The sequence below is a fragment of the Littorina saxatilis genome, linkage group LG5 (genome assembly GCF_037325665.1).
Source record: "Littorina saxatilis isolate snail1 linkage group LG5, US_GU_Lsax_2.0, whole genome shotgun sequence".
NCBI lineage: Eukaryota > Metazoa > Mollusca > Gastropoda > Littorinimorpha > Littorinidae > Littorina > Littorina saxatilis.
This window is the reverse complement of record NC_090249.1, coordinates 59,975,767-59,988,266: the sequence shown is the minus strand read 5'-3', so window position 1 is coordinate 59,988,266 and position 12,500 is coordinate 59,975,767. Positions and strand designations below refer to the sequence as shown.

Sequence of the window (12,500 nt, the reverse complement as noted above, 5' to 3'; positions counted from 1 at the left end):
CTACAGAGGTTGCGAACAAAAACTCTGAGATAACAGGGTCTTAAAATGGAGGAAGTCCTAAATTGGGGGGTCTTATATCGTGTTTTAAGGCCTCGGGTAATGAAATAAATGCACAGTTTTAAAAAATGTAACAATAACAACGAATGCAATACATACGCGTACGACGGCAAGAGAGGCACTAAAATTCAATTGGCTTAGTTTTATGGAGACTCTGGAATGAGAGGGCTTTGATCACGCTTGGGTGGGAGCTGAGTCTTCCACCGTTGGCACCTTGCTTGATTGTCCAATACGTTCTGGTCCGCTGAACACAGTCTTGTACAATATATATGTGTTTGTGTGTGTGTTGCTGTGTCGGTGTGTATATCTGTGTGTGTGTGTGTATCTGTATGTGTGTGTGTGTGTGTGTGTGTGTGTGTGTGTGTGTGTGTGTGTGTGTGTGTGTGTTTACGTGTCTGTATTTGTGTGTCCGAGGTAGTGTTCACAGCAACAATAATCTTCCGAGTTGGCTTGTTGAATTTTGAAGATGTCAACAGATCAACTATGTTCATATCCCAAACAGCTTGTACAGGTAGTAAGTTTTTCCCCAAACGAAGAAATGAGAATCCTGAAAAATACAGAAATAATAATAATCAGTAAAAGCAGGCAGACTATTAGTATGCGCCTGGCAGACAGACAGACAGACAGACAGACAGACAGACAGACAGAACTCAAAACCATCCCTGTCAAGTCGCCACACCACAAAGAGACAGACAGACAGACAGAACTCAAAACTATCCCTGTCAAGTCACCACACCACAGACAGACAGAACTCAAAACTATCCCAGTCAAGTCACCACACCACAGACAGACAGAACTCAAAACTATCCCAGTCAAGTCTCCACACCACAGACAGACAGAACTCAAAACTATCCCTGTCAAGTCACCACACCACAGACAGACAGAACTCAAAACTATCCCTGTCAAGTCACCACACCACAGAGAGACAGACAGACAGAACTCAAAACTATCCCTGTCATGTCACCACACCACAGACAGACAGAACTCAAAACTATCCCAGTCAAGTCACCACACCACAGACAGACAGAACTCAAAACTATCCCAGTCAAGTCACCACACCACAGACAGACAGAACTCAAAACTATCCCTGTCAAGTCACCACACCACAGACAGACAGACAGACAGAACTCAAAATCCTCCCTGTCAAGTCACCACATCCCAAAGTCAGACTATGTAGCAGACACGTATCCTCAAACATCCATCTCTTGAGAATCCTGTACGCCTGGACCGGTCTGCTGTCCTCGGGACAAGACCACAAACACACACCTCAAAGCCACCCTCTCCTGCGTACACAAACCCACAATTTCTAAAACCACCCTCTCCTTCGCGCACATATCCAAAGGTGCTCAATAGACAACACCATATCCAAAGGTGCTCAATAGACAACACCACGCACAAAATTGGCCGTCGATTAATTGACCTGTGTATCGACAACAACCTTGTTATTCTGAATGGAAGAACACTAGGTGATCTAGATGGGCGTTTTACCAGCCACCAACCTAACGGCAGCAGTGTGGTTGATTATTTCATATGTACACATGTGTTATATAGCGGTGTAGTAAACATGACAGTGGAAGCGCTAAATGAATACTCAGATCACTGTCCTATACGTCTGACGATACACATACCAGCACTATGGAAAAGAAAACAGGAAAGGAGCTCGTCTAATAATTACGCTACAGCCCCAGAGCCAAATAATCAAGACAAAACGAGTTTCGTCTGGGACGAACACTCAGCCGAAAGCTTACAATGCGCACTCAAAACACAAGCGTTTACTATGCTGCTAAGAGACATTGACAATAAGATAGACGGACTACAAGACAATACCATGACAAACACCTTAGATGAAATAGTAGACGAATTTACGGACATAATGACAAAAGCATCAAAACTCTCCCTGAAATGCAGACTATCTAGAAAAAAAAGAAACAAAAAGCGGAGTAAGAAATGGTTCGATCAGGAATGCTACGTACAGAGACGGGAACTTAAGTCACTAAGAAACGCATTTAATCGCCACCCCTATAACCGCTCTCTGCGAGATAAACTCTTCAGTCTGTCACGCACGTACAATAAAGCTTTGAAAAGGAAAAAGCAACTGTATAAAAACAAACTCATCGCTACTCTGAACGATGCATACACAAATGACCCGACAAGCGTATGGAAAACACTTAAACTACTAAAAGACTCTGAGAACCCAAACGACCGGAATAGAAGCAACATCAGCTCATGCAAATGGATAAACCACTTACAAAACCTGATAGGCACTGATGTCGAAGTAGAGCAAACTACGAAAGATAACGTACGGGCAGAGCTCAATAACATTGATATCAACGCACAATCCGCACAACTCGATCTGCCTATCACAATGGAAGAAATCGCGAAAGCAGCTTCCAACTTGAAGTCGAAAAAAGCACCAGGTGTAGATGGAATTACAAATGAAATAATCAAGGCAAGCCTGCCTGCTACACAAATAACAATTAAAAAACTGTTTCAGGCAGCTCTGCACATAGGCTCGTGCCCCAAAGCATGGGCGACGGGTATAAACATTCCAATCTATAAGAGTGGTGACCCTATGAATCCTGGTAATTATCGTGGGATAACACTAAATAATAACCTAGGGAAATTTTTCTCGCAGATCATTAACAATAGACTAAATGGATTCCTGGAATCTAATCATCTATATGCGAGGGAACAGGCCGGATTTAGAAAGAAGTCGAGAACGACGGACCAAATATTTATCCTAAAAAAGATCGTCGACGGAATAATTACAAACAGAAAAGACAGGTTGTATGCATGCTTCGTGGACTTCCAAAAGGCCTTCGACAACGTATGGCACGAAGCTCTCCTCCTCAAACTTAACAGGATAGGAGTTATGGGGAATTGTTTCAACGTTATAAGAGATATGTACAGCAAATCTACTATCTGCACTAAGACCGCACTCGGACACTCACATGACATACCCGTCCGGAAAGGTGTACATCAAGGCAATACTCTAAGCCCCACACTCTTCAACATATTCATCAACGATCTCCCAGATTATCTGCGTGGGAATGACTCACCAAGTCTGAACAGTGCCCAAAATACAGAAATCCCATGCCTACTTTACGCCGATGATTTGGTAATTCTGTCCACATCCAAAAGAGGACTACAAAATAAGTTGAACCGACTGAATGACTACAGCAGTGAATGGGGCATTAAAATAAACAAAGAAAAAACGAAAGTGATAATATTTACCCGCACAGACCCAAAAGTACCAATACTATTTAACTGTGGCACACATATGATTGAAAGTGTAGACCAATATAAATATTTAGGGGTCATCTTCCATAAAAGCGGTAAATTCTTACAAACCCAGGAACATTTAGCCAAGCAAGCAAACAAGGCATCGCATGCCCTGAGACGACTAATTAGAGGAAGAGAGATGAAAGTAACTACAATGATGCAACTATTTTATACCTTAGTCGCCCCTGTGTCCACTTATGGAGCCGAGGTCTGGTTCCCATCAGCAATCAACATCCAAAACGAACAATCGCTACCCGACATATTCGATAAGTGTCTATCGAATAATCTACCCCATGAACAAGTGCATTTAAAATTCAGTAAACGCCTTCTTGGCGTCCACAGTAAAGCAATGAACTTGCCAACGCTAGCAGAGCTCGGGCAACTCCCTGTGGGTATAAAACTAATTGAACAAACAATAAACTTCTGGACCCACATCGTTGAGTCAGAAGAAAATTCATATTTACGACAGGCTTACGCTGACATGATCGACAGACCACAAGACAGCTCACCGCAATGGATACATTTCATTCGAGCAATCATAGGTAACCTCGGACTGGACCATAACTGGATACTTCAGTCAGCAGTCCAAAAGAATGCGCTGATGAAAACTCTACGACGAGGACTAGAATACGAATACGTACGATTTTGGCAAGGAAAGAAGACTGAGGGCTCAAAACTGCAATACTACAACACAATTACTGACGGCGATTACGACTGTGAAGCATACTTGACATGTGTAACCAACCCCAAACACAGAAAAGCACTGTGTAGATTGCGTATTAGCGCTCACGATTTAAAAATCGAAAGGGGGAGATACACAAACACACCCAGAGAGGATAGAAAGTGCACCGTGTGTGGCGTAATTGAAGACGAGCTCCATTTCCTGGATAGTTGTACACGATTTCATGATCTACGCTTGCAGCTTATGGAACATGCACGTGTTAATGCTCGAAATCCGAGTCAGCTGATGACGATGCAAGACGTATCGATACAGCAACAACTTGCTGAATTTGTATACAACTGCATGATTATACGCAATAATGACATAACTACAGATACATAACAATGTTGTAATCACTGCTCCATGGACGATATTTCTTCTTGTCTTTACAAATATCCACTTCGTGTCTGATAAACCCTTTACTGTGTTTTTATGACAATTAAATGAGTTCTGAGTTCTGAGTTCTGAGTTCTGAGTTCTATCCACACTTCACTCACTGATACTTTTCAGCGAACGCGTATCCTCTTGATATCAAACCCTTGAGATCCCTGTACGCCTGGGCCGGTCTGCTCCCGTTAGGACACAACCATGCACACACAAACCCACACTTTACTCACACTTTGCAAGGGACACGTATCTTCTGATACCCATCCCTTGAGATCCTTGTACGCCTGGGCCGTTCTTCTCTCATCAGAACAAAATCATGCACTCATTACCAAGAACCCACGAACGAAAACCACCCTCTTCTACGCACACAAACTCACACTTTCTAAGAAAAAAAAACTTTAAAAAAAAACCACCCTCTCCCACGCACACAATCCCACACTTTACTCACACTTTGCAAGGGACACGTATCTTCTGATACCCATCCTTTGAGATCCCTGTACGCCTGGGCCGGTCTGCTCTGGTCGTGTAATGCCTGGCAGATCTGACACCAGTTGGACACAAGATCAGTGTTTTTCTTGTACACCGCCCTCCAGGCGTGGAAGGAATTGTACAGGTCCCTGTCGTTGCTCACGCGCAGAACGAAGCTCGCCAGGTCCTCGACACTGGTGAAGTTGTCTACGTCTATGTAGGATCCTGGGATGGCCAGCTTGGAGTAGTCCGCCCCTCCCATCACGATGGGAATCTGGTGCGAAAGGTGTTATAGGATAAGTGGTATGGAAAGAGAAACATAAGCGCGCGCACAAACGCTAGCGCACACGCGCGCACAAACGCACGCACGCACGCACGCACACACACTCACACATACACACACAAACACACACACACACACACACTCACGCGCGCACTCATGCCACGAACGAACGTACACACGCATGCAGGCAGGCACGCACACACGCGCACGCACACACACACACACACACACACACACACACACACACACACACACACACACACACACACACTAAAACTTTGCACATTCTAGTATCCGTGAAAGACAGAGACAAGCAGACATTACGTAAACAGACGGACCAGCAAAACCACTTGCCATAAATACAGACAGACACTCAGACATAACGAAAGACAGATAGACAGACAGACAGATCATAAGGACACAAACACCACACAGATAGAACATAAACACAGGCAGGCTTACCAAATGACAGACAGACGGACGGACAGATACACAAATACCACCCAGATAGATCTTCCACTGACATAGAGAAGAGAGGTTTCTTCCGCTTCAGTACCAGACATAGGTTATCCCCCCCCCCCACCCCCCAACACACACAACCCTTTACTTTTTTCTTGTAAGGTGAGTTGGTGTCTCAGCCGTTTTCTACTTCTCATAGAGCTTTTTTTTTATGAGAATGAAAGTCGCTTGTTCATTTCAATGCTTGTTATTCTGTCAGATGCCAGGAGCCTGGTTCCGCGTGACTCTCACTATTACTCGTCATGTGCATGTAGAACGCTTACTTCTTTGTTTCTCAGATCGTGTTTCACTTGGTCGCTACAGCCTAAAAGAGTCATCGAGACACAAACCTGGTTTCTCTTCAAGGCGTTCCAGTACTTCTCCGTGATGTAGTCGCGACAGTAACCGTTCTCGAAAGCCAAGACGAACTTGTATCGCCTCAGGGTCGTCCGGCATTCCTCCGTGCCAATAGCACACGTCAGTTCCCCGCACGAGCCGTAAGTATCCACCGGCAGGTGGCGCCTCAGCTCGCCCACGAACTTGTAGCGCTGGTTGTAGTTGAGGCAGCTACTGGCCGCCCAGAACACCAGGAGGTCGTGCTGATTGAACGGGTCGGTGGGAATGACGTCACCGGAACTGCTGGTTGAAAGTAGGTCACCGGGAAGGAGCGATTTTGGGACGAAGGGGTTGAGGGCATCTTGTGCGATTCCTCTAGATTGATGGATTGGGGCGTCTGGTAACGGCTGCTTGGGAAGGTTGGTCTGCAATGGGAATTTCCAGAAAATGTTGTCCCGGTAAAGCTGGAAGGTATCCCACGAACACTGTACTGACTTCGACTGAAGGAATGTTCGTGCCGCAATACATAACAAGGAAGCATTTTTTGTTTTCTAAACTGCGGCTACAGTCGGGGATGAAAGTTCGCCAAAACTGGGAATAAACTAACTTTAAACATGGTGGGTGTCGACCAACTCTTCGATTTTTGATCCAACGCTTCCCAAGGCTGCCACACCCGTTCAGAAGAATGTATCAGGGAATCTGTTCTATGTGGTAGCCTATAACCTCAGTTTCAGAACTTACGAGCAAATGGCTTACCTGTTACGGAGAATATCATATAAAGGAATATGTTCTATGTGGTACAACCTCGGTTTCAGAACTTGAAAGTAAATGGCTTTCCAGTTAAGACGAATTTATCAAGGAATATGTTCTATATGGTACAATCTCAGTTTCAGAACTTGAAAGTAAATGGTTTTACCTGTGAAGAAGAATTGATGAGGGAGTATGTTCCGTACGGTGAGAAGATGTCGGCATCAGAGCGGTACCAAGAGGTCCAGTTGAAAACATCACGGAGTTTGTCCAGCTTCAGGTACACGTAGTAAGGTGGCTCGGAGCTGTGAAGTATCCATACCTTCACATAATGAAAGTGAGTGCGAATTACTCAAACACAATTATTTAAAATAAGACTAAGACAACAACAACAAAATACAAAATAAAAAACGCAAAGGCAACACAAAGAAAGGCTGAAGCAGCCTGCATGCAACTCAGGAAAAAAGGAAGAAAAAAAAGAAAAGAAAAGAAAAAAGAAAAACAGTGTCTCCATCGACTCTACGTTGTGACAAAAGCGACAACAGAAAAACAGTGTCTCCATCGACTCTACGTTGTGACAAAAGCGACAACAGAAAAACAGTGTCTCCATCGACTCTACGTTGTGACAAAAGCGACAACAGAAAAACAGTGTCTCCATCGACTCTACGTTGTGACAAAAGCGACAACAGAAAAACAGTGTCTCCATCGACTCTACGTTGTGACAAAAGCGACAACAGAAAAACAGTGTCTCCATCGACTCTACGTTGTGACAAAAGCGACAACAGCGCGCATGTGTGTGCGTGTGAGTATATATATGTGCGTCTGCATGCATGAGTGTTTGAAAGATACAGAAAGGACATGCAGTATACATTTACAGAATATAGTAAGAGTGAATCATTTGGAAAACAATCTGTCTTTTCTCCACGCTGTACATAGCTGTTTTGAAAATGTCAATGAAAAAAAACCAACATCAGTAGATTGGAATACCAAGCGGACGACTGTTACACCAATCAACTAAACGTAATCTCCAAAATTCTACCTGCTGAGGAGAGCGAGACGCCGGCAGATCTGAAACAGACGAAAAGTCCCGGCTGTTCATCATGAGGGCGTCTGCATCCTTCACTTCCGTTTTGTCCTCCGTCACACGACAGTTCTTTACAGGGCACGACCAGAATGTCGTTTCCACCGCACCCCATGTTTTCGAGCCAAAATACTGAGTCCACAGTAGAATCGTTTTGACTGTAGGTCGGTTGCTACGCTGAGCGTTGCCATGGGCACGCAGGAATGTTGTCACGAAGGGGATGACCCCTGAAGGTCGACCGACTGCAAACTTGGCCTTGACCCTCGGGGGCTCACGGCCGTAGAGGATGAAGGTTAAGACGACAGTGAGGGTCAGGATCGTGAGCAGTAGACGCACTTGACGCCTGCATCGTGGAAACATCTCAACATCCTTTCATCTCATCTTGTTTGCATCTGAAACTGAACGGAGAGTGAGAAGAGATAAGAAACAGGTACAGTGGTGTGCTGTGGTTATGACTGTGTGTGTGTGTGTGTGTGTGTGTGTGCGCGCGCGTGTGTGTGTGTGTGTGTGTGTGTGTGTGCGTGTGTGTGTGTGTGTATGTGGGTATGTGTGTGTGTGTGTGTGTATGTATGGTATATATGTTAGTGTGTGTGTGTGTCTGTGCGCACGTGCGTGTGTGTGTGTGTGTGTGTGTGTGTGTGTGTGTGTGTGTGTGTGTGTGTGTGTGTGTGTGTGTGTGCCTGCCTGCCTGTGTTGTGACTATAAAACAAATCCGTGTCTGCAAAATCCACAAATCCACATTCATACGCACCCTTCACTGACTTGCCTATAAGACTGTGTTCTCGTCTGTTGAACTCCGTGATTCGAACTCTCGGCCTCGCTTTTGTATGTAAACAAGTCACTTTTGGTATTTAACTTTATGCAGAGCGTTCTCTCTTATTGTCGAAGCCTGTACAACTGTTGACATGCATTGCTTAAATTGTGTTGTAGAGCTCCTGTGGTTCATTCCGGAATCTTTGTCATCTATGTTCAGAACTCCTAACAGGCCTTCCGAGCGAGCCACTTTCCAAGGGCAGCTAAATTCGCCTATGGAAACAGTACTGTCGTCTGGGATGCCGTTTTCAGTATTCTGAGCGTTGAAGAATTTGTAAAGAGAAGAAACGATAACAGCAGGAGAAATAAAAGTCGTGTGTGCATTTTTTGGAGGGACGATTTTGAGTTTGAATCCGTGCTTGCCATGCTCCTAAAACGTGTAACATACAATCTTGCACACGTTTGCTTTAGTAGTGGCAAAGAAGGAAAGCGTGTGACATTGTAGGATCTCCCAAGCCGGCTGACATCGACCTTTAAAATGACGTAGTATTGTCGCCATCTTGCTCCATTCTTTCCAGTGTGAACACGGAACTCATAGCAACTGACGGATGAGTGATTGTAAGGATGCTGCGGAGCACAGATAATCATTTCTATCACTCACTGAGTGAACATGTGCCGCCACACTGATTGATGAGTAAACCAAGGTCATACATTTTATGTCTCAAGGTCATACATTTTATGTCAGCTTTTGGACTGATTTGTTTTCATTGTTTGCAAGGAAAAAGGCATCGCTACGTTAAGATAAACTCACCACAGCAGATTCCATGCTGCATTTTATAAGCCCCCCCCCCCTTTTTTTTTAACACTTGAAACGGTTTTTTCCTTCCTCCAAAAGCAGGCTATCTGTCTTTCCGTCCGTCCGTCCGTCCGTCCGTCCGTCCGTCCGTCCGTCCGTCCGTCCGTCCGTCCGTCCGTCCGTCCCTCTGTTTGTCTGTCTACCTGTCTGTGTATCTGTAAGTCTGTCTGTGTGTCAGTCAGTCAATCAATTAGTCAGTCGGTCAGTCTGTTCATCCGTACGTCTGTGTGCAGGGCCGGACCAAATGAGTTGTAAGAGGGGGGTTCCTCCTTTTGGGGGGGGGGGGGGGGGGGCAAATCAGCGAAGTGGCGAAGCTGCAGGCGCGCGAACTAGGGGGGTCCGGGGGCATGCTCCCCCGGAAAATGTTGAAAAACGGTTAAAATCTGTGCAATCTGGTGCATTCTGGGCCTTGTTTTGAGGGTTAAGAGCAGCATTGTGGGGGGGGGGGGGGGGTATCTTTTTCTCATCGGATTTCACACTGAATAAAATTTGTTAGAGACACACACAAAATTTATTAAAAAAAAACCAAACAACAACACTCAAAGCAAGGTACATGCTTTTTCCAGGGGTGGGGTTCCGGAACCCCTGGAACCCCCCCCCCCCCCCCCTGGGTCCGGCCCTGGTGTGTATGTGTGTATGTCTCTGTCTCACTCTCTGGTCGTCTATCTTCATTTCTCTCTTACTTTCTCTTCTCTCCCTTCGTTCACTCACACTCATGTGCATACAACCAAAGCACACGCTTTGTCTGATATCAAATGACCATACATTTGCATAGTTATAACAATACAAACAAACCAAGTGCCGTCACCTGGTCCCTGAAATAGCAACCAATCCAAAACATTACAGATAATGTATACAAAATCACGCCTTACCGGCTGAGATCACCTGCAAACCTCCATCGTGAATACTGGCCCAAGCTGATATGCGCCTGCACGGAGTGAGACTAACGGGACTGCAAACTGATTCATCGGACTTGCCCCTGGAAACAAATGTCTCGGGTTGATTAATTCAGCCGTCAATTGCCAAGGGCTGTTACGTTAGTGGCATCATACAGGTCTATATAATTGATGGACTTCACACGTTATACGTTGGTTGCATCGCACAGGTCTATATTATGGATGGACTTCACACGCTATACGTTGGTTGCATCGTACAGGTCTATATTATGGATGGACTTCACACGCTATACGTTGGTTGCATCGCACAGGTCTATATTATGGATGGACTTCACACGCTATACGTTGGTTGCATCGTACAGGTCTATATTATGGATGGACTTCACACGCTATACGTTGGTTGCATCGCACAGGTCTATATTATGGATGGACTTCACACGCTATACGTTGGTTGCATCGCACAGGTCTATATTATGGACTAGATGATTACCCGCTTCGCCGGGTACCGGCTTCGCCGGGAAGAAGTAGAGCCGAATACCAGGCTGCGCCTGGGACCCGGGTGTACGCCGGCTTCGCCGGCGCACGAAGGAAAGGAGATAAACGCGCAAAACACTGGAGACCTTCTAAAAATAGTAACGTGCAGTGACTTTCTAAAAATAGTAACGTAGTAACGGGAATATGGATTGACGCCACACGGAGGAAGGGAGATAATCGCGGCTGAAAACACTGGATAAGATAAGGAAGAGTTACTGGTAGTGGATCCAGACAAAAAACAACAAAATCGGTTCAGCGCGCACAGCGCTGCGCGCTGAGAGCACGTGTTGAAATATCTCATCGATGAGGTTGTGTTCGGGGTGTAGCTGAATACGGTGTCCAAATTTGAAAAAGATCCACCGAGAACTTTGGCCGTGCATCGCGAACAGACAGACAGACACTAGTCGTATATATATATAGATAGATAGATGGACTTCACACGTTACACGTTTGTTGCATCGCACAGGTCTATATTATGGATGGACTTCACACGCTTTACGTTGGTTGCATCGTACAGGTCTACATTATGGATGGACTTCACACGTTATACGTTGGTTGCATCGTACAGGTCTATATTATGGATGGACTTCACACGTTATACGTTGGTTGCATCGTACAGGTCTATATTATGGATGGACTTCACACGCTTTACGTTGGTTGCATCGTACAGGTCTACATTATGGATGGACTTCACACGCTATACGTTGGTTGCATCGTACAGGTCTACATTATGGCCCGGATGGACTTCACACGCTATACGTTGGTTGCACCGCGCAGGTCTATATTATGGATGGACTTCGCACGTTACACGTTGGTTGCATCGTACAGGTCTACATTATGGATGGACTTCACACGTTATACGTTGGTTGCATCGTACAGGTCTACATTATGGATGGACTTCACACGTTATACGTTGGTTGCATCGTACAGGTCTACATTATGGATGGACTTCACACGCTATACGTTGGTTGCATCGTACAGGTCTATATTATGGATGGACTTCGCACGTTATACGTTGGTTGCATCGCACAGGTCTACATTATGGATGGACTTCACACGCTATACGTTGGTTGCATCGTACAGGTCTATATAATTGATGGACTTCACACGTTATACGTTGGTTGCATCGCACAGGTCTATATTATGGATGGACTTCACACGTTATACGTTGGTTGCGTCGTACAGGTCTATATTATGGATGGACTTCACACGCTATACGTTGGTTGCATCGTACAGGTCTATATTATGGATGGACTTCACACGCTATACGTTGGTTGCACCCTTGATTAACTGCAGCGGAACCCCTCTTTTAAGGCCTAAAATATAAGCATCTGAATATAAGATCTGTTCTTAAAAAGAAGGGTCTTAAATTGAGGGGGGTCACAGGTCAGTGCAGCGTTGGATCAGTCATATCGATCAGCTTTGCCAAACACACCCACACACACACACACACACAGACAGACATACACACCGCACACACACACACGCACGGACGCACGCACACACGCACACACACACTGACATACACACATGCAAACACTCTGGCGCATAATTACTATGGCGCATACCCACGTACACACACACGTGCACACACACACACA

At 45.3% G+C, this 12,500-nt stretch overlaps 1 protein-coding gene and 1 pseudogene across 1 annotated transcript in view; one reads left to right on the top strand and one right to left on the bottom strand.

Moving 5' to 3' along the window:
* Positions 1-12,500, bottom strand: part of LOC138967599 (alpha-(1,3)-fucosyltransferase C-like) — a 15,030-nt gene that overhangs the window by 1,240 nt on the left and 1,290 nt on the right. The window contains exons 2-7 of the mRNA XM_070340196.1: positions 10,342-10,448; positions 7,819-8,241; positions 6,949-7,101; positions 6,047-6,457; positions 4,896-5,189; positions 1-604 (exon numbers count right to left, since the gene is read on the bottom strand). The exon at positions 1-604 is cut by the window's left edge and continues 1,240 nt beyond it. Coding sequence (XP_070196297.1) covers positions 545-604; positions 4,896-5,189; positions 6,047-6,457; positions 6,949-7,101; positions 7,819-8,220 — 1,320 coding nt within the window. The 5' untranslated portion in view covers positions 8,221-8,241; positions 10,342-10,448 and the 3' untranslated portion in view covers positions 1-544. The remainder of the gene's footprint in view (positions 605-4,895; positions 5,190-6,046; positions 6,458-6,948; positions 7,102-7,818; positions 8,242-10,341; positions 10,449-12,500) is intronic.
* Positions 10,537-12,226, top strand: LOC138967831 (uncharacterized; annotated as a pseudogene).